Source organism: Sitodiplosis mosellana, unplaced genomic scaffold, assembly GCF_009176505.1.
Source record: "Sitodiplosis mosellana isolate CC-2019 unplaced genomic scaffold, AAFC_SMos_1.0 Smas_scaffold_2, whole genome shotgun sequence".
In the NCBI taxonomy this organism is placed as follows: Eukaryota; Metazoa; Arthropoda; class Insecta; order Diptera; family Cecidomyiidae; genus Sitodiplosis; species Sitodiplosis mosellana.
In genome coordinates this window covers 436,553-458,127 of record NW_022595245.1, presented here as the reverse complement: position 1 = coordinate 458,127, position 21,575 = coordinate 436,553, and the positions used below count along the sequence as shown (strand labels likewise).

General features: G+C 35.4%; 3 protein-coding genes and 1 pseudogene across 3 annotated transcripts in view; all 4 read left to right on the top strand.

Annotated features, from left to right (window-relative positions):
• LOC129564911 (zinc carboxypeptidase-like) overlaps nt 1-2,925 on the top strand; it is a 33,596-nt gene extending 30,671 nt beyond the window's left edge. The window contains exons 3-10 of the mRNA XM_055439164.1: nt 396-436; nt 1,637-1,784; nt 1,854-1,947; nt 2,005-2,165; nt 2,235-2,273; nt 2,335-2,419; nt 2,515-2,598; nt 2,727-2,925. Coding sequence (XP_055295139.1) covers nt 396-436; nt 1,637-1,784; nt 1,854-1,947; nt 2,005-2,165; nt 2,235-2,273; nt 2,335-2,419; nt 2,515-2,598; nt 2,727-2,836 — 762 coding nt within the window. The 3' untranslated portion in view covers nt 2,837-2,925. The remainder of the gene's footprint in view (nt 1-395; nt 437-1,636; nt 1,785-1,853; nt 1,948-2,004; nt 2,166-2,234; nt 2,274-2,334; nt 2,420-2,514; nt 2,599-2,726) is intronic.
• A 2,413-nt stretch (nt 2,926-5,338) lies between these two features.
• On the top strand, nt 5,339-8,119 carry LOC129564814 (zinc carboxypeptidase-like). Its single transcript, XM_055438971.1, has 9 exons — nt 5,339-5,667; nt 5,802-6,000; nt 6,085-6,273; nt 6,609-6,696; nt 7,064-7,224; nt 7,300-7,338; nt 7,414-7,498; nt 7,619-7,708; nt 7,794-8,119. The coding sequence occupies exons 1-9, from the start codon at nt 5,378-5,380 to the stop codon at nt 7,901-7,903; spliced, it is 1,251 nt and encodes a 416-aa protein (XP_055294946.1). The 5' UTR covers nt 5,339-5,377; the 3' UTR covers nt 7,904-8,119.
• Nucleotides 8,120-8,461: 342 nt separating this feature from the next.
• Nucleotides 8,462-10,619, top strand: LOC129564910 (zinc carboxypeptidase-like; annotated as a pseudogene).
• Nucleotides 10,620-10,985: 366 nt separating this feature from the next.
• LOC129564787 (zinc carboxypeptidase-like) lies at nt 10,986-13,250 on the top strand. The gene is made up of 9 exons (XM_055438926.1): nt 10,986-11,408; nt 11,494-11,686; nt 11,800-11,988; nt 12,063-12,150; nt 12,221-12,381; nt 12,461-12,499; nt 12,599-12,683; nt 12,811-12,894; nt 12,988-13,250. Exons 1-9 carry the CDS (start codon nt 11,119-11,121, stop codon nt 13,095-13,097), a joined length of 1,239 nt encoding a protein of 412 aa, XP_055294901.1. The 5' UTR covers nt 10,986-11,118; the 3' UTR covers nt 13,098-13,250.
• The last annotated feature ends 8,325 nt before the right edge of the window (nt 13,251-21,575 follow it).

Below are 21,575 nucleotides of genomic sequence, written 5' to 3'. Positions count from 1 at the left end.
TTATCTCTTATCAGTTGCGCGCAAATCGCGCACATGAAAAAGCAAATTTTATATAGAACTTTTTTTTTCTTATCATTTTTCGCGTTTTTCGCGGAACTGATAAGAGATAAGAGATAACTGTTTTCAGCAATATTATAGAAGATCTCGAGTACTACAACTTTGCCGAAGACACCATGTTGTTATCTCTTATCAGTTCCGCGGAAACCGTGAAAAACCGCGAGGACCCACCAAAAATGAACATACTCCCCTTTTAACCATTTTTAAGTCGGAAGAAACTTACTCTTCTACCAAATCAGTGTAACATACACCACTCTCGATCTCACCTATAGATTTCAAGACATGTGGAATTATTTGTAATTTAAAGTTTGCTTCCATGGCGGTTTTTTTCTAAATAGGGAAATCCAACAATTTTCATTGAGTCCACCATTCATGCAAGGTGGGTGATCCATGATTATATCATGATATCACATATTCTAATACATATATGAACCCGTGAGCATAAAAACAACGTATTGACTCTTCGCCGATGAATACGAAACGCAAAAAAATCGCCGAACAAAGTGAAACACCAATCTGTTATTGGATCAATATGAAACATGAAATCGTTGGCCACTATTTTATTTACGTTGCGCTTTGTTTCGAAGCGCGGCAAGTGTTTCATTTTGTTCCAGTAACAGAACGTTGTATCACTTTGTTCGGCGACGCGCTCAATGTACTGTTTTGAAAAAATATGCATGATTTGATACAGTTTTGTGCGAGTGCAACATAAATTCTGTTCGCTTGAATGTGAATCGTGAAATATCGGCTGACTATAGAAATTGTGTTTCACTTTAATTGAAACAAAAATGTTTGATACACTTTTGAGTCCATTGGTATGATGATTCATTTTAATGGTGGTTTTGGTCGTGATTTGTCTATGAAGTGAACTGATAAGGAGCGCGAATTTCGATGTGCCGATAACACCAATAGAGCAGAAAAAAATACTACATGAAAATCGAAAAAAATTTAAACTTTTTTTTCGACTGTTGCCTATTTCGGATCGTCTACATGGGAAGTTTGTATGAAATCCTCGGAACGCGGGTTCACGCCGCTGTGAATACATTGGTTTATATAGTGAAATCTATACATGGCCAAAACACGGACGCACAACACCATTCTATTTCGCTCACACTTACGTGCACTTTAACGTTGCTGAAACATGTACGTTCTTGTTTCTTTACTGCGCACATCTTTTTAACAGTAAAGCAGACTACTTTGTTATACGGGTAAAAATTGCACGTAAGTGTGAGCGAAATAGAATGGTGTTGTGTTAAAATGAATCATCATACCAATGGACTCAAAACTGTATCAAATCATGCATATTTTTCCAAAACAGTACATTGAGCGCGTCGCCGAACAAAGTGATACAACGTTCTGTTACTGGAACAAAATGAAACACTTGCCGCGCTTCGAAACAAAGCGCAACGTGAATAAAATAGTAGCCAACGATTTCATGCTTCATATTGATCCAATAACAGATTGGTGTTTCACTTTGTTCGGCGATTTTTTTGCGTTTCGTATTCATCGGCGAAGAGTCAATACGTTGTTTTTATGCTCACGGGTTCATATAAGCACTGCATGTTTTTTCAATTCCCAGGGAATGGGTTACAGTTGCAACAGCCACGTATTTCTTGAATGAATTGCTTACATCTGATGATGGCGAAATCCGAAAATTGGCCAATAACTACGATTGGGTATTCGTTCCAGTTGTGAATGTCGATGGATTTGCTTACTCCCATTCAAACGTGAGTAAATAAGTGATTGGATTGAAAACGTCTGAGCGGAGAGAATTAAATTGTTCACGTTCATTGTAGAATCGAATGTGGAGAAAAACACGAAAACCACACTCAATAATTAAATTCTGCGTTGGATCGGATCCAAACCGAAACTTTGACTTCCACCATGGAGGTTCGTGCTATTGTCATTGCGAATCAAAAGTAGATTTAATTTGAATTGATATTCCAGATGTTGGCGCTTCAACGAATCCTTGCGCAGAAACATATGCTGGTCCATCGCCGTTCTCGGAACCAGAAACACTTGCTTTGTCTGAGTTTATTGAAACTTTTGACAATATCAAGCTATATATTTCATTTCATTCGTATAGTCAACTTCTTCTTTTCCCATACGTAAGTAGAATCGAATATTTTTTCATCTAGAATTAAAACCACTAATTTTTTCAACACTTTCACTCTTAGGGCCACTCGAAGGAGCACACACCTAATCATAAGGATTTGGTAAGAAAAATATTGATGCAAGTAATTGAAATGATTCATTAATTCCAACTTTCGATTCTAGAATCAAATCGGACAGAAAACAAAACAAGCTATCGCCAAAAGATACGGAACACAATACAAGGTTGGAAATATTGCCGAAGCAATTTGTAAGTTGGACTCATTTCATCAATAATAAACTTGAGGCATTACAAAATAATTTTTTAAAAATATTATTCATTTATTTTTTCGTTTTATTCCCTAGATCTTGCTTCCGGAAGTACCATTGATTGGGTGTATGCCACTCGAAATGTTTCCCTCACATACACATTTGAGTTCCGCGACAAAGGTAGTTTCTTGTTTTAAAACATGTTCTGAGAATAGAATTGCTTTAAAAGCCAATTAATTCACTGAAGGGTCTTTAGCCATCCATTAAAAGCAACAATGATCAAAACTCCGTCTATTTTCCTTTTATAGGCCGCTATGGATTCCTTCTTCCAGCAGACCAAATCATTCCCAACTCATTAGAAGTCATCGATGGTCTCAAAGCTATGGTTGAAGAGGCAGAGGCACTTCAGTATTTGTAGGAGAAAAAAAACTCTCAACCACACGTGGCAGTTAAAACAGACAGATATCAATTGGAAAGTAGTGTAAAATGTTATGATCTATAAAATAAATAGTACAGACAACTTTATTGCTTGATAGGTTTAATAAATAATTTCTTCGAACAATCAATCTTTGCTTTGCCGTTTGAAAAAAAACGCAACCATTGTGCCTTATTTTTGATTTATTCATCATCTTCAATTCTATTGACTAGATCGAGAGGAGAGTAAGTTCATCTGACTTTGTTATGAAAGAGAAGAGTAAGTTTCTTTCGACTCAAAAATGGTTAAAGGCGAGTATGTTCATTTTTGGCGGTCCTCGCGGTTTTCCACGGTTTCCGCGGAACTAATAAGAGTCAGTTATCTCTTATCTCTTATCAGTTCCGCGAAAAGCGCGAAAAATGATAAGGAAAAAAAAGTTCTATATAAAATTTGCTTTTTTATGTGCGCGATTTGCGCGCAACTGATAAGAGATAAGAGATAGATGTCTTCAGCAATGTTATAAAAGACCTCGAGTACTACAACTTTGCCGGGAACACCATGTTGTTATCTCCTATCAGTTGCGCGAAAACCGTGAAGACCGCAGAGGCTAGACGGTACTACAACATACTCTACTTTAACGCCAACACAATCATCAGAAAACATACTCTCCTCTTTCAAAATATATTAGAATTTTTTCACATACTCTCCTCTCGATCTAGTCAATAGAATTGTTATATGGGCTTCGACAGTTTGACTTCTATTCATTAATAATTTGGCAAGTGTGATTCATTCGTTGATTTGAAAGCAATAATACGATTAGATTCAATTCTTAGAATAGACTCGGTTCAACGTAATCAGTACAGAAGATGATGTCAACAACTGTTGTTCAAAAACATTGGTTTTTTTGGAGATTAATTTATATAGCATATTAATACATCTGCCCATTTTCTTACACCTTATGGTCAAAAAGCTCAATTTGGTAATTAACGTGTGTATTCGGTCGAAATCATAAACGAAAGTCAATTGAAACTCTTACAAGAAGCAAAATTATTATTATTTTATTAAAAATGGAATTTCATTTATGAAAATGCCAAAAGCCGTTGAACAAACGGTCGAAGGCATTTTGGTAACTCATAAATGTGCGGGAATCAATGAATTATTTGAGAAATACAAAATGCAAAATTGATCATTTACGTGAGTAAGTTACAAACATACATACATCGACTTCTTTTAACATGTATTTGAATTCACAACAGATTGATCGTTGAGGAACAGCCTCAAGATGTGGTACGAGAAGAATTTGGGTGGAAAAAACATATAGAGAGATATCCCAGTATGCGCATCAATTACAATTACGGGACTCAATACGAAAACTGCACTCTTCACGCGGTCAAAGTGTCACATAAAGAGTGTGGAAATTCCCGACTATTAATTGCCATGCAATTGATTTCATATACTTCTTATCATTTCGTAGGGAAACCCAACATTTTACACGGGAGTGGATGGAAACCCGTTGCAAAAGCTTCTTTAATAAATTTTTTCACGTTATCTGGTATCGAAATACAAAGGCTTTGCTACGGCATAAATTTATCACACTGAATACATTCATGCGATAAATTTATGTAAAAAATACGGTTTGTGGTGGACGAAGTTTGCTTGTTTTTACTATCGCTTACTGAATATACCATTAGAAGCTTCTTGCGGGTAATATGTAAGCTGAATTCGTCTTACCTTCAACATAAAATAAAAAAAATATCCATATAAATACCGATTTCAAAAGCCAAATATCATGAATTTAATTCCAAAGATACTAAATCAGCCACGATCACAGATTGAGCCTATGCAAGGCACAATATTTCGCTATATTCAAATTCCGTAACAAAAGTAAGAAGAGGTTGTTGGCCTTCAAACTTATGTGTTTTGTTCATACCTGTTATAAAAATTGACAACAATTTGATGTTTCCATTGCTGCCATTTCAATTTTTAGAGCATGGATTCCTTCTGCCTGCAGACTTAATTATTCGAAATGCATTGGAAATTGTCGATAAACTAAGTGCAATGATCGAAGAAGCGAAGTAAATTCAGTACATTTGAGTAATCAAATGTGAATTAAGTCGAAAGTCACGATCAAAATTTTGCCGTGAACGAGATAATTTGATAAGCTAACAAAGCTGTAACTCAATGTAATTCAATCAATGGTAGACGTATTCGCAAAAAAAGTCATTGTATGAATAATTTCTCTGTTGTCACTGTACTCTTATTTCTTTCTTTGTAAGTCAATATTTGAGTAAATATGATATTTTACGATGATGCAAAATAATAACGAGCCTTTGTTATTCAGATGCAAATTGATTTATAAAGTTTGCAGTGAGTTCATTGCACGGGCTGCCAACGATCAATATTCCAATATTTGGCATGAAACACAAAAAAAAATCTTGATGCACAAATTTCGGTATAAAAGGTGTTTGCACCAAATTTTGCATTCAGTTTGAATTCAAAGTAGCCTTGAGTACTAATTTTGAACAATTTTTTTCACTATCAAAAATGAAGGCAATAGTATTTGTTATACTTTCCGTCAGCGTGGCTTCGGGTCTGGGAGAAAAGGCTCGTTTCGATAATTATCGCGTTTATTCGATCGAAGTGGAGAATAATGAACAGTTGCAAGTGTTAAAAGAGTTGGAAAATCAACAGAATGGGTTGTTGTTTCTAGCACCACCAACGGCCACACAAACGTTTGTCGAGCTCATTGTGCCGCCACATAAATTTGCTGATATTAGTGAACTGTGCGAAAAATTCCGAATGAAAAACGATTTGAAAATCGACAATTTGCAAAGGTTTGTGCAGAAAATTTGATTTTAGTCTTGATTCCTTCATTCATATAGTTTTTTTTTTCAAACTTTAATGAATGAATCATTAAATGATGAGACATTAATTTGAAATTCAAATGAAAATCGCACGTCTTTAACAGATTAATTGATGAGGAACAGCCTTCGCTTACCACACGTGCTGCCTACGGCTGGAAGCAATATCACACCATAGACGAAATATATGACTGGCTCGATCAGATGACGAGGCGATACCCGCGTGAGCTAACGAATTATAATATTGGCAAAACATACGAAAAGCGCAATATTCGAGCCGTAAAATTATCCCATAATCCGGAGCGTGTATGATCAACACATTTTAATTTTTTTTTTCAAACAAAAGACCATTGAATTTGAAAATCTTTCTTTTCTTTCAACGTTTTACAGAAAAATCCAACAATTTTCATTGAGAGCACAATTCATGCCCGCGAGTGGATTACAGTTGCAACAGCTACGTATGTCTTGAATGAACTCCTAACATCAAACGATCCAGAAGTCCGTGAAATGGCCACAAAATATGATTGGGTGTTTGTCCCAGTAGCAAATCCCGATGGCTACGTATACAGCCATTCAAGTGTAAGATTAAGCCGAATTTTTCTGTAATTTTTTGTTCAATGAATTCGCATTCGAGTTTTTTTTTATTGATTCGTTTTTAATCCAATTACACACAAAATAAGAACTCATACAAAAACACACAGAAGTGTAGTGATAATCGTTTGCTATGCAGAATTTGTATGGCCTGCACACATTCGCTATGTAAATTTCGTGCTCGGACAAAGCACTACATTTGTATAGCGAATGTATGCAGTCCATACTAATTCTGCATAGCAAACGATTATCACTACACTTCTGTGTGTTTATGTATGAGTTCTTATTTTGTGTGTATCTCCATGCTCTGGTGCCAAACGCAGAATCGAATGTGGCGAAAAACTCGGAAACCACAGCGGAATTCTTGCTTTGGCGTTGATGCAAATCGAAATTTTGCTTTCCATCATGCGGGTAAGTCATAGTGCGTTGATAGAGATTGAAAAACAATAACACGATTGCTGAAAAAAAATATTTTTTTTTTGCTGATTGGAATAACTTTGTTTCAATTGAAATTTCGAAGATTCAATGAAAAAATTCTAGTATCAAATGCACCTGATGAATTCCAATGTTATGAAGAACGTGTGAAGGCTTTATACCATTTGTGCTTTTTGCAATAATATGGAGCCGCCATGATTATTTACCAATCAATAGTACTGAAGTACAGTGTATTTGAGTACATAACTTCTCCACTACTGCTTGAAAGCACAATGGTATAAAAATCTGCAAGAATTTACGCCTCGTTCTTTGTATTTGTCTCCCTTTTGATATTGAACAATAGCGACTGGTGGATCTACAAATCCATGTTCGGAAACGTATGCTGGAGCAAAGGCATTTTCAGAGCCCGAAACGCTTGCCTTAGCGGAATTCATAAAATCATTTGACAACATCAGACTTTACCTTTCGTTTCATTCATATGGCCAAATGCTGCTGTTCCCCTATGTAAATACTATTTTTACTAAAAAGTTATCTGTTGTGTTTGCATTTCAATCAGCATTGTTCTTCTAATCTTTTCAGGGACATTCGAAAAATCGCGCTGTGAATTTTAATAGTTTGGTAATATAAAAAAAAGCCATGCACAAGTTGAATGAACTAAGGTTTATTTTCAATTCATGTTCATTTTTCCGCTAGAATCAAATTGGTATCAAAGCAAAAGAAGCAATTCAAAAGCGTTATGGAGCAAAATATTCCATTGGAAGCATCGCTGAGGTTTTATGTGAGTAATTTTTAACTCTCTTTGAAAATTTCTTGCAAAATTTAATTAAAATAAACTAAATCGACGAGATTAAATCATTACAACAACAAATCTACAAATATATTCTATAAATTCCACAAGATTTGGCATCTGGAACGAGCATCGATTGGGTGCATGCAACTCAAAGTGTTCCACTGGCCTTCACGTTCGAGTTTCGCGATAGTCGCAACGGTAAATTTGGTTTGGCAACAAACTTATTTGTCGGTCGATAATAATTTGGAAATGAATATTCGTTTAAAACTTGAATTTTAAATAGGTCGTTACGGCTTCGTCTTGCCAGCTAGTCAAATCATCCCAAATGCATTGGAAACGATGGACGGTCTCAAAGCGATGCTCAAAGAAGCAAAGTTACGTCAATACTTATAAAATGACGTCCCGCTCGGAATAAATGTTTCAATCATAAAACGTAGCGGTTCTAAACCCATAAAATGTGTTATGAACTACATTGTCTGAACATTTTGCCGACGAACTAGTCTTATAACATACAAGTATATGTTGAGAAAAAAAAACTCCGGTGGTTTTTATATTTTCGCCCATATACAATAAAAACGATATTCAATAAACTCAATATGAATTTTATTTAGTTTTTACCCATTATGCAAATGAATGTTTGTTTACTATGTTATCACCAAATGATCTAAATAGAATACAAAATTCTCATCTTTTTATTGAATTAAATTCAAAATTCTTTGAGTTTTTTCTAAACAGAAACATCAATCTAATAAAAAACCATGCTTCATGTGAGCATGGTTTTTTAGATAACTGTAAAATGTTTTTAATAACAAAATTCCCGCTACATCTCAGAACTGACTTTATAAAAGCGACTGACCGTCGTTGCTCAAAAGTAGATTGGCCTTAGAATGGCATGTTGAAGCTAGTGTTGAAGTGTGTTCATAGAAATCTTATTAAGAAAATTGTTTCAAAATGCGTTTCTTCGCACTCGTTATGATTTTAGCCAGTTTACTTGTGGCATTTTGTGAGAAAGCGCGCTTCGACAACTATCGCATCTATTTAGTCCATATTGAAAATGAGGATCAACTGAATGTGATACAAAAGTTGGAAACAAACGCAGATGGATTGGTGTTTTTGATATTGCCGACTAAAGTTGATGGTGTCGCCGAAATATTAGTGCCACCACACAAATTCGCTGAAATTAAGGAACTGTTTGATAAGCACAAATTGAAAAATGAAATCAGAACGAACAATGTGCAAAGGTTTGTGTGCATTTAGTTTCATTTGGTCGAGGTTTGAGGAAATATACGAAGTAAATTGCAGATTAATCGATGAAGAGCAACCACAATCACCTTCTCGGGCTACATTTGGATGGCAGAGATACTATGATTTGAATGGTATTTACAACTGGCTCGACCAAATGTTGAAACAGTACCCAAACGAATTGATGAACTTTGACATTGGTTATTCGTATGAAGGCCGAAAAATTCGAGCGATTCGACTATCGCGGAAACCGGTGAGAACATTGACTTGAAATCAACTTGGAATGAAATTACTTTGACGTGAATTCAATTCGGCTGAAAGATGAAATTGAATATTTGAAATGTGTTAAACTTTTTTTTGCGGAAAAATGGAAATAAAAACTTGATTTGAATTTCCATAGACAAATCCAACCATTGTCATTGAATCTACGATTCATGCAAGAGAGTGGATAACGACTGCAACGGCTACCTACATTTTAAATGAGTTAGTAACATCGAAAGACCCAGAAATCAAAGAATTGGCGGATAATTACGATTGGGTGATCATTCCGGTGGTTAATGTTGACGGGTATGTAGGATCATGGGTTACTTGATCTATGTTTACTTTGATGCCAATTTAATATCAAAATCAGTCCTGTAATAGCATTTAACTTTATGTTTCCTACAGGTATGCTTACACCCATTCAAAGGTGAGTAAACAAGTGATTGGATTTAAAACGTCTAATCAGAGACAAATAAAATTGTTTATTTCCAATGTAGAATCGAATGTGGAGAAAATCTCGTACACCAAGTATTATAAATCCATACTGTATTGGAGTTGATCAAAATCGCAATTTCGATGTTGATCGCAACTGCGATGATCATGCAGGTTTGAACAATGTTTGATATTCAATTAAACTTAATACTAAAGATCTTTGGCATCATAGTTCTATAGCTTAATTTAAAATTCTTCATTGGAACTCATTTTGGTACTTTAAAATTAATCAATTATTTTCGTTACTCATCCCATCAGAGGCAGGTACATCGAGTAATCCATGCTCAGAAACATATGCTGGACCCTGGCCATTTTCGGAAAACGAAACTCAAGCTCTGGCCAATTTTATCAGTCGCTTTAATGATATCAAAATTTACATGTCTTTCCATTCATACGGGCAAATGCTTCTATTCCCATACGTAAGTTCAAACTCAGAGGATCGTGTTTTGCTTATGTTTAAATTCTACATTCTTTTGATTTATTCATTCAAATATTATTTCAGGGACATACCAAAGTTCGCGCGAAGAACTTCGACGATATGGTAAAATGAAGATTTCTTTAAATAGTTGACAAGCACATCAAAATACTAGTTTTGACGAACTTTTGTCCATTTTTCATTCATACTCATATATCAAAATGATTTCGACGAATCTAATAAAAATGTTTTCCTCCTAACTAAAATTTCAGAATGCCGTTGGATTAGAAGTAAAAAAAGCGATACAGAAGCGTTATGGATCGAACTATATTGTTGGAAGCATTTCTGAAACTATTTGTAAGCTTGATTTATCACCACACTACTATATGCAACCAGAAATCGGAATTATTCACACAATTGTTACTTTAATAGATTTGGCGCCTGGCGGTTCCATTGATTGGGCGTACGCAAATCAAAACGTGTCGCTTGCGTATGCATTTGAATTTCGCGACAGTCGCCACGGTAACTATTCATTTGCATTAATGATGAAGCATGGAAGAATGATCATTAACACTCGTTGGTATTTTAGGTCATTATGGGTTCCTTCTGCCAGCAACTCACATCATTCCAAATGCCATTGAAGTACTTGATGGCTTGAAGGCAATGGTTAAAAAAGCAAAATCGCTTAAATATTTCTAGTTTCCATGAAGAAATTTCTCTGCACGTACAAAATTCAACAATAAAACACAATATTTATTATTTTTACGTAGTTTTTTTAAAAAATAAATCTGATAAGATAAAAAAAATTCCAACGCATTCAGTGCCCCGTGACTAGCTGAACTATTCAATGAATAAGTGCATGTTCTAGCTTGTGTTGCGATTTCTATCAGTTAATCGAGAGTCATTCGTAATCGCTGGTCGCTTTTCGTTTGTGCATTTCTAATCATTTGAATTATCCATCAATCAAATGTAATATCCAAATGGCAATGTTTGCCAAACAATTCAAGTTCCCACTTATCGTGAAACAAAGTTGGATGTAAAACCATATATAAGGTCATTCAGAGTTGATACATGCTGGTATTAGACACGAGTGAAACACAGTGAAACGTTACTTTGTTCTAGTTTTCGACTTTCATTTGCTTTGCATTGCTTATTTGTCGGTGGACTTCTGGTGAAAGTAACAGTTTTCGTTAAAACAATGAAACTGTTAACGTTAGCGATATTTGCTGTTAGTTTTCTACTGGTTTCGGGTGAAAAGGCACGATTTGATGATCACCGAGTCTATTCGCTGAAAATCCAAAATGAAAAGCAGCTCGAGGCCCTGCAAGACTTAGAAAACTCCCAAAGCGGCATGTTCTATTTGGAAGCACCGATTTCGATCCACAAATTAGCTGAAATCATCGTTCCACCACACAAATTTGCGGACATGACGGAACTTTTCGACAAACTGGAAATCGAAAATAGAATCACGGTTAATAATTTGCAAAAGTATGTTCATTCAAGAACAAAATCACAGTGTGTTTATTTAGTTTAAATTAAATTCAAATACTGAACAAAAACTATATGTTCTCAGGTTGATCGACGAAGAGCAGCCAAAATTGTCGTCACGCACAACATTTGGATGGGACAAATACTACGATTTACCTGCTATTTATAATTGGCTTGACGAGATTTTGCAAGAGTACCCAGACATTTTAACAAACTACGATGTTGGAACATCATATGAGAATCGAACTATTCGTGCCGTGAAATTGTCAAAGAAAAAGGTTCGATTATTGTCAATAGGTTGACTATTATTTATTTTCGGAGAAAAATCATTTTTCGTAAGGAACAATCTGGTTTTTGTGCATTGTGATTTTGAAATGAAATTTTATTTTAGAATAATGCAACAATCTTCATTGAATCAACTATACATGCTCGCGAGTGGATCACCGTCGCCACTACCACTTATATTTTAAACGAGTTTTTGACCTCAAATGATCCAGAAGTGCAAGCACTGGCTGAAAATTACGACTGGATCATTGTTCCAGTGTTAAATGTAGATGGGTACTCATTCACCCATTCGAATGTAAGTTGAATGCGAATACTATAAGTAATATTGCACCAAAACCAAGAATTTACTTGAATTTTTTTTTCACGTAGAATCGAATGTGGAGAAAAACTCGTCAACCATATGGCTCAGGATGTGTTGGAGCTGATCCGAACCGAAACTGGGACTTCCATCACAATGGTAATATACACATGAAACTGATTGCAATGGATATTTTTCATGAAACATTTTCATAATTTTCATGTGACAGACGTTGGATCATCATCAAACCCATGCTCGGAGATTTATGCGGGACCAAAACCATTCTCGGAACCAGAAGCACTAGCTTTATCCAAGTTTGTAGAGTCAATTGGCAAAGTTAATCTGTACATTTCATTCCACTCGTACAGTCAATTGCTTATGTTCCCATATGTAAGTGGCTCAAAACAGCGGTGTGTGCTGTTGTTTATCGTCTGAAATAATTCATTTGTGTGACAAAATTTATTTGCAGGGACACACAACCGATCCAGCACCGAATCACGATGACATGGTAAGAAATTTGATATTGAACATCACATAAAAATCAATTAAAATTAAATTGAACGAGGATTGAGTGACAGCCAATGATAAATTCAATTCTTTTTCACAGTTGCAAATTGGTGAACAAACAGTTGACGCAATTTCAGAACGATATGGAACTGATTATGAAACCGGCGATATTGCAAGCACAATATGTGAGTGGTACACTTTATATTTAGTTTTAATTGAACATTTTAAAATAGACTAAAAATGAACGTTCAGAAAAAATCTAACCAAAGCTATTTAATCATATCAATTTTATTTAATTGTATTTTGAAACAGATTTGGCGTCAGGCAGTAGCATTGATTGGGCTTATGGAGTAGCGAAAGTACCGATTACATATACCTTCGAATTCCGTGACAAAGGTAGCGTTGGAAATAAAATTTAGTCATTATACATAGAATCAACCATAAATTGCACATGATAACAATATTTCCTTTTTTTTTAATCTCTCGTAGGTAAAAATGGATTCATTTTGCCCGCAGATCAAATTATTCCCAATTCTGAGGAAGTGCTTGATGGTCTCATAGCAATGGCGAAAGAAGCAAAGGAACTCAATTATTTGTAAACAAAACGAAACGCGCGCGATGATTGTAATAACAGTCAAGCTGTTATATGCTCAATGTATGTCACAAGTTTGATAATGTGTATACAAGTGGTTGCGATTTGAATAAAAATAAAAGCAATGAAAACGCGCAGTGTTTTTGTTTCGATATAAAAGATGGTATGAAAAATGGTAAAAGCACTAATGTGTTTGCTTGAGCCTGACATTTCGAATTTTTTTGAGTTGGACAACTTTTTCTGATTTCAATATTTAAACACGAAAAACACATTAAAAACCGATAGTTTTCCCTTGTCTCAAAAAATGGAAATTGCGAAAGACGTGAGAAAATGTACCGAAAGACGTGAGATTTGTACAAATCAGTTTTTTTTACAATCAAAGGGAGCCATACGAAGAATCAATTCTAGGTCAGTCACATGTTGACAGATTTGGTTACATACTTCATAATCCTACAAAAATCCATTGGCATTCATTGGATGCTCTGATTCTCTGTGGCGCAGTTGGCAAATTCAGATCTATAAATTTTCTTTTGAATCCCATCACTTATTTCTTATCAGTATCGTAAAAATTACTGCTCTAAAATCTGAACATTTGGAAAATTCCAACGCATTGAATGCTCCATGTTATTATTTGATAACTAAATGCATGGTATTTTTATAGTTTTGTTTGCAATTTCTATCAGTTCATCGCATGAATTATTTTAATGGTCCGTTCTTGCCCAAATGGTCCGTTGTAAAAGTCAAATGGTCCGCTCTAAATCGGAAAATGGTCCGTAAGTCTTCATTAGTTTGATCATGTTTTGACCTTTTCTTAAGCAATTTTTCGAAATTTTTTCTTTCAGAATGACTGAATTTATACCATTTTTTACCGAACACTTTATTTCCCATATAAATGTTTTAATTTTTCGAAGACGTAGAGAACGAGTTAAATTTTGACATATTGGTAGACAGCGAAATAGCAAACATATTTTGCTGATTATTGCAAATATTCTTATCGCAATATGTAATCAGCTATCATCGACTGCACAGTGCACACTTTCGATTGTTCGCTTTTTATGAATCTGCCCAACACCGGACTTGTTTATAAATTCTAAAATGTTCTTCTAAAAAACAGTAATTCTTGTTGTGGCGATCTTATACGTTAGCATAGGCTCTGACTAGGGCACCCAGGTCACCTTTTACCACCCCCTCGAGTCTCAAATTCGCCATTACCACTTCACTTTTTGGAAAAAAAATTGAAATCAGATCACCTACCCCACCCAACTGAATGAATTAAACAAACACTTGAAAGAAGTAAAATACGCACAAGTTTTGTATGAAACTGCATTTTGAACTCTCTTTTCAGTACACAAATCGTTTCTGAATAAATGGCGTAGTCAAAGAATATTATACAAAAGTAAAGTAAAGTACAGTAAAACCTGTCAATAACGGAACCTGGGAATAGTGGAAATCGTGTCAATAGTGGAAAAAAAATTTGGCCGTTGAGCTCTCCCAAACAAATGGACCTGTTAATAACGGAAAACCGAAACTCCGAATATTGGAAAAAAATTTCTTGACGAAATATTTTCTCGTCTTTTATTCATCTCTTTTTCATATAAAACTAATTTTTTCCCTTATTAAAACCACTGATCATCATAAAAATTTTGCAGTACAATTTACATTACATTCATTTCAGTATTATTTTTCATTTTTGTCTGCCAAAATCATTGCTTATTTATTCAAGAAAACAAATTTTTGACGCTCCCAGTAAAAACATATTCACTTGATCAGTGCATTTACATTAAGTTTGGTAATCATTGTTTCGTTTCATGAAATGCAGAATTCATCGCTGCCAAATTGATATTGTAAAAAATGAGTATCATTTACCTTCCCATTTTGAGTCATTGTTTAGACTGCTTGATTATTTTAAAAAGTGATGTTTGTCATTCACTCAGTGAATTTCGCTGTTTTTTCACTTTCGTTTTTCCTTCATTCATTTAGTAAAAAAATACTTTTATTTCATTATTTCCTTTTCACGTTCATTATATCACTTGATTTGATAATTGAATACCCATAAAAATGTATGTTTTGTTTCTTTTTACCCTCAATAATGGAAAATCTTGTTTGAATCGACTCAAAAACCTCTGAATAACGGATCCTGTGAATACTGGAATTCTAGTCAATAGTGGAAAAAAATTCCCCCGCGGGATTCCGTTATTGACAGGTTTTACTGTAATAAGTTTCGTTCACTGCCAAATGTGAGAATTTTTTTGTCCGTGTTCAATTAATACCTTTATTGCCATAGGTCAAACATGTGTTTCAAGATTGCTGAGCATCTCAGCATTTCGTAAGGCACGGATATATCCGAGCATATCGACGACGCATACAGTGGCGTGCGTTGCTACGCGTAGCCGCAATGACTCGACCGGAATGTGTATGTTGTTGCTGCGTGCAGCCACATCAACTGAACACACTTCAGTCGAGTCGTTGCGGCTGCACGTAGCAAGTTGCTACTAGCAACACACGCCACTGTATTATACAGTATGCGTCGTCGATATGCTCGGATATATCTGTGCCTTACGAAATGCTGAGATGCTCAGCAATCTTAAAACACATGTTTGCCATAGGTTCTGATATTAGTGATTTAAGGAGGGGTTAATTTGGAAAGAACGAAACAATTTGGGGTTAGTTTAAAAAAATTGCTTGAAAGAGGTAAAAAAAACTTATGAGTGACACTGAAACTATACTTTGGAGCATTGGTGGAGGCAATAAAATAATTTTTTCCAGCTTTTTTGGGTCAATTACATCAATTTCATTTTCGACCACTTTACAATCTTCAAACAAGTAGAAGTATACCGCATTTTGAGTGCTCCAACTGCTCTCTTTAGTATACTATTCGTTTCTGAATATCATTTATTCAGAAGAATTGTACTTAAAGACACAAATCTGAAGAAAAGCATAAAAATCAAAGTAAGGGAATGTAGTCTCAAACGGGCCACCACCGAAAATTTTGACAGTGTCAAGTGAATGAATCATCGATAGCTAAGTTTCAGTGTGGTTTCGAAGAGTAAAGACGTACTCTGTGTATGATAAAAAAAATTCGTGTCGAAATTTTTTTTAAAACAGTTTTTAGTGCATTTTGCCGACAACCATTGTGTGATTTCTTTTCGGTAATTTTTCAAGGTAAATATATCATACGTGTTGTGAAAAGTGCATATTTTTAGCGTATAAAGTCGATTTTGATGTTATTTCATCATGGAAAGTTTTTGTTGCGTCATGCAAAAATGACATGTTTTGGTTCAAACGGGCCACCTAACATTTTTCTTGATTACACTGATACATAATTTCTATGATGAAATATCGTGTTCAATGCAATAACATGGCATTTTAAAGTGAATTTATAGCTTCTTTTCATAAATTCAGGTGGAAAATGTCGTCGAGTGGAAAACGTAAAAGTGATCGTGTGCTACCGAATCGCGATAACGACGCCATAGTCAACGCATTGAAAGCAGTGAAATTGGGCAAACAGGCAGAAGAAAGCAGACAAGGCGGCAAAGAAAGCGGAAAAGGCGGCAACATCGAAAGCCAGCGCATCGAAAGCGAAGCCATCAAAGAAACCAGCCAAGCGACCAAAGAAGCAATCATCTTCGGATGAAGATGAAGATTTTTGCATCATCTGCATGCATATGTTACCAAAGAAGCTGACTAAGTCGAATTCCAACGAATGCAGAGTATGTTACAGACCCGTGCACCTTGGTTGTGCCAAAACATACGCCAACAAGTTCACATGTGAAAACTGTCCTGCAAAAGATGATGACGATTCCGAAGTGGCCGATGAATTCGATGATTCCGATGAATAATCATCTTCAATTTCCATGTCAAAAGCACATAATTGAATAAAAATTCAATAATCCGTCGAAATATGGTGTTGTTATTTCATTATTTCTTCTATTTTTCAGATTTTGTGGGGTGGCCCGTTTGACCCGGCAAATTTTTTTTGCCATTTTCAAGGTGTTCGGAAAATTTGCGATAATTTGCGATAATTCGCATTTCAGAGCAAAAATTCGAATGTTTGCGAATGCGACCGAATGCGGCTATGACAGCGAACTCGTGACTATATCATTCATTCGTTCATTCGTGTTTGTGCATGTATTCGCAACTCTACCGTATGATTTTACTTTTACCTTTCCGTACACAACGTGTCAAAGGAAAGTATAGGAATTGGTCCCGAAAACTTTTTTCGCAAAATTAGCTTAGATCATCATAAAAACTCATGAAACGCGTAGAAAACCACTTTTTGAGACACTTTTCCGTTCGTGCGCCGTCGTTGTCGTCGTTGTCGTTGTCGTCGTTGTCGTCGTCGTCGTCGTCGTCGTCGTCGTCGTCGTCGTTGTCGTCGTCGTTGTCGTTGTCGTAGCTGTTTGTTAACACGATAACTCAAAAAATAATTGAGGTAATCCAAATCTGAAAGTTCCAAAAGTTTTGTATCCAATAAACTTAGTTTAAGTTCGAAGATGAGCCATTTTCGATTTGACCCTGGGGTACTTGCCCCAAGAAGAACCTCAAAAAGTTGACAATTTTGTATGGGAGGTACCTGTAAATCGTTAAACCCTCTGGAATTTCATTTTTTGGGAGAAAAATAAGATTCCGAAAGTTTGAAACCAATCGGAATCGATTTACGGGTACATCATCTGTATCATTTGCAGGAAAACATGCCAAAGAAGCTCAATCGAAATAATTCTATTCATCGCGATTCATGCGACCAAGCAATTCACTTGAAATGCGCCAATATGACGACCAGCTTTTTACATGCGCTACCTGCGAATTATCGGACTAATTTTGATCTTGATTTTACGATTTTTCAATTTCATTTCATTTAAAATAATTTCTTTTGTCATTTTGAACGATCAATAAACATTTTTCACCAATATATTGTCAGTTTTATGTCAATCCATGAAGTGGCCCGCAATTCCCCATGATTTTTGAAAATGTCAAAAACGTCCTTTTTTGCTAACCACCAATTTTTTTTTTAGCAAAGTTGAATTTTTATAAGTGAGAATGCTCAAATGGTGGGATTTGAGGCGTACTACAACTGAGATATTCCAATTTTGAAGAAAAGTATCACGGAGAACGATAGTCCGACAAGTGACGCTCCATAGACTGTGCACTGTGAAAGTATAGGAATTGGTCCCGAAAACTATTTTCACAAAATTGGTTTAGATCATCATAAAAACTCATGAAACGCGTAGAAAACCACTTTCATAGACACTTTTTCGTTCGTGTGCCATCGTCGTCGTCGTCGTCGTTGTCGTCGTCGTCGTTGGTGTTTGTTAACACGATAACTCAAAAAATAATTGAGATAATCAAAATCTGGAAATGCCAAAAGTTGTGTAGCCAAAAAACTTAGTTTAAGTTCGAAGATGAGCCATTTTCGATTTGATCCTGGGGTACTTGCCCTAAGAAAAACCTCAAAAAATTGACACTTTTGTATGGGAGGTACCCGTAAATCGACTCCGATTGGCTTCAAACTTCCTGGGATTTCATTTTTTGGGAGCAAAATAAGATTCTGAAAGTTTGAAACCAATCGGATTCGATTTTCGGGTACCTCCCATACAAATTTTTTGAAATTTTGACTAAAATTACCGATTTTTGGACAATTTTGTATGGGAGGTACCCGTTAATCGATTCTGATTGGCTTCAAACTTTCTGGGATTTCATTTTTTGGAGAAAAAATAAGATTCTGAAAGTTTCATGTTGATCGCATTTGCAGAAGTTTGATTTTTTGTCCTCAATTTTTGTCGAAGTTTTCTTGGAAAAAATTGAGGGCCAAAAACCAAACTTCTGCAAATGCGATCAACATGAAACTTTCAAAATCTTATTTTTTCTCCAAAAAATGAAACCTCAGAAAGTTTCAAACCAATGAGAATCGGTTTACGGATACCTCTCATACAAAATTGTCGAAGTTTTAGTTAAAGTGACCGATTTTTGACTTTATTTTTATTTTTATATTTTCACTGCCTTTATTTCGAAAAAATTCACAAAAAATAACCAAAAGTACCTACGGACAACGCCGGCCAACGGTACGGAAAAGTTCGGGATTACCAATGTAATTCTTTTTATTTTTAAACGCGACTAGAGATTTGGAATTTCTAATTTCGACCGGTATACTATTCCATGATCTGTGGTCAACTTTGAATCGACTTTGAAACGGAATGTGTTTTGTGCATGCAGCGAGGATGTGAAATTTTTTAAACTTGAACAGCCACGTGCCATAGTAACACCACTCAACCCTTCAAGAGTGAAAAATATTTACTTTTTAAATTTTTACATTGAATTTGTAGTTTAAAGAAGGTGATGAAAGAATAAATGTAAACATCTGATATTTCAATTAAACAGACGTGCACAGGTGGAATTGTAATTCCATCAATTGTTTTGACATTGTTATCTTGAAAAATGTGTGCGATAATATTTTGTGGACTTCAATTGGAATCGTCATTGTACGTAGATTGAATCATACAGTGTGTTGCCCACCGACGTGGCCACACTTGAAAAGTATATAAGAGGATGCGTTCGATTCGCATGTCCATCAAACAGTTCTTACCAATTGATACGTTCATAGTAAACTTTTAATAGTTCGAAGCTAGAAAAATGCTGAGTCGAAGTTCCCTCACACTGCTGCTCATTGGCTTGATGGTATCCAAGGTGAGTCGACAATTTCAGTCGATTTTTTTAAATAATTTTCATGTTTGGTACTTTTCGTGGACAATTTGTGATAATTTTTTCTGGAATAATTTAAAAAATGAAAAGTGTCCTTTTTTCAAGTTCTTCAATTGAAAAAATTCTTCTATTCCAAAAAAATGTCCACCGGAAACTTTTATTCTATTAAAAACAGTTGAAAACTGTTATTAATACATAATGTATTAATCTCATCCGTTGTTCCCATTCCATATGTATCACTTTGATTCTATTTCCACAGTTCTTAATCGGGGATGTGAGCGGAGCACCACCCGGGAGGAACGGTAAGATTGAAGTTTCATTTATTTATCCAGTTTAACTCTTAAATTCCATATACAAAGCACCTTGTAAAGAAGATATGGGAACCTCATTTATGCTAAACTTTTCATACATATTTTAGTAAACGAAAAAGACATAAATGGAAAGACAGCTCTGCATAGAGCTGCTTTTGCTGGTAATTTTGGACATTTTTTTATAAAAAAGAATGTTTTGTTCAATCCGTTTCATTGATCTATAAATATTTTTCATATTCAGGCAAAGTGAAGAAAGCTCAAAACCTCATCGCTGAAGGAGCAGACCCTAATATTGGAAATAATTGTAATGTTACAGCTCTACATTATGCTGCTAAGAAAGGTAACGTTGAATACTTATCAGAGATGGTTCATCGTTTACCACAAGTGTATGGAAATGTGTATCGGTATATACTTAAACGTATACCTTTGCGTTTAACGCGTTGAGCGCATGCGTCAGCTACTACTTTTATGACAGCGAACCTAGGGGTTAGACACCAATTTCTAGTATAGCTAGTTTGTTCAAATCGGTTGAAATATGCGTTTAGTTTCTTCTAGTTTTTCTAGTATACAAGCAGAAACGCAAATATTCTGCTAGTATTTCTAGTATCGTACCATTGCTTCTTCCATAAGTATAGTATTGCCAATGCATTTCTTATGGAAAGATTAACGGTACTTTTTGTAAACCAAACATTTGAACTTCATAAGCAAAGCATTGGCAGTATATTTTAAATGGAAGAATTTGTCCATATAAAAACCACTGGCAATGCTATTCTTATGGAAGAGGCATCACTCAATTTTTTCACAAATATTCTTCTAGTAACTTCTAGTATGCTCAATTTTTGCTAGTTTTCTTCTAGTGTTATTTCGTGTCTTCCCCCTAGCAGCGAACGCAAAGGTATATCAATGTATATATACTGTCTGTACGGAGAACAGTAAATACAACGAATTGATTTACATATACTCCATCTCTGATACTAATTGTTATTGAATAAAAGATTGACCTGATTTTATCCCATCGATTGGTGTTATTGTTCAGGTCACAAGAGTGTCGCCGAACTTCTCATCCGCAAAGGAGCCAATCTTGATAGTGAAACTAATACGAACGACACACCTCTTCATTATGCTGCTTCCCATGGTAATTTTGAATACTTTTTTCGAGTTCTATGCGCATTAGTATTGCCTAGCAGCGAGCATTGAATATGCTTCGGCCAATAGACAAGCATATCGCGATGCAATACAGTTGACATCACACACAACTGGCGCGCATACAACTATCGTGCAAACAAACGTCGCATATACAGCCATCGCAACCAACTCACACACAAAACCGACTAGCATACACGGGTGTCAGAGTTGTGTGTGATGTCTACTACACTTCGTCAATGCAGCCTTGACTTTTTTTCACTAAATGGGAAATTGGTTTAATTTTTCCATCGATCTGGGTTATTTTTCAGGTCACAAGAGCATCGCTGAACTTC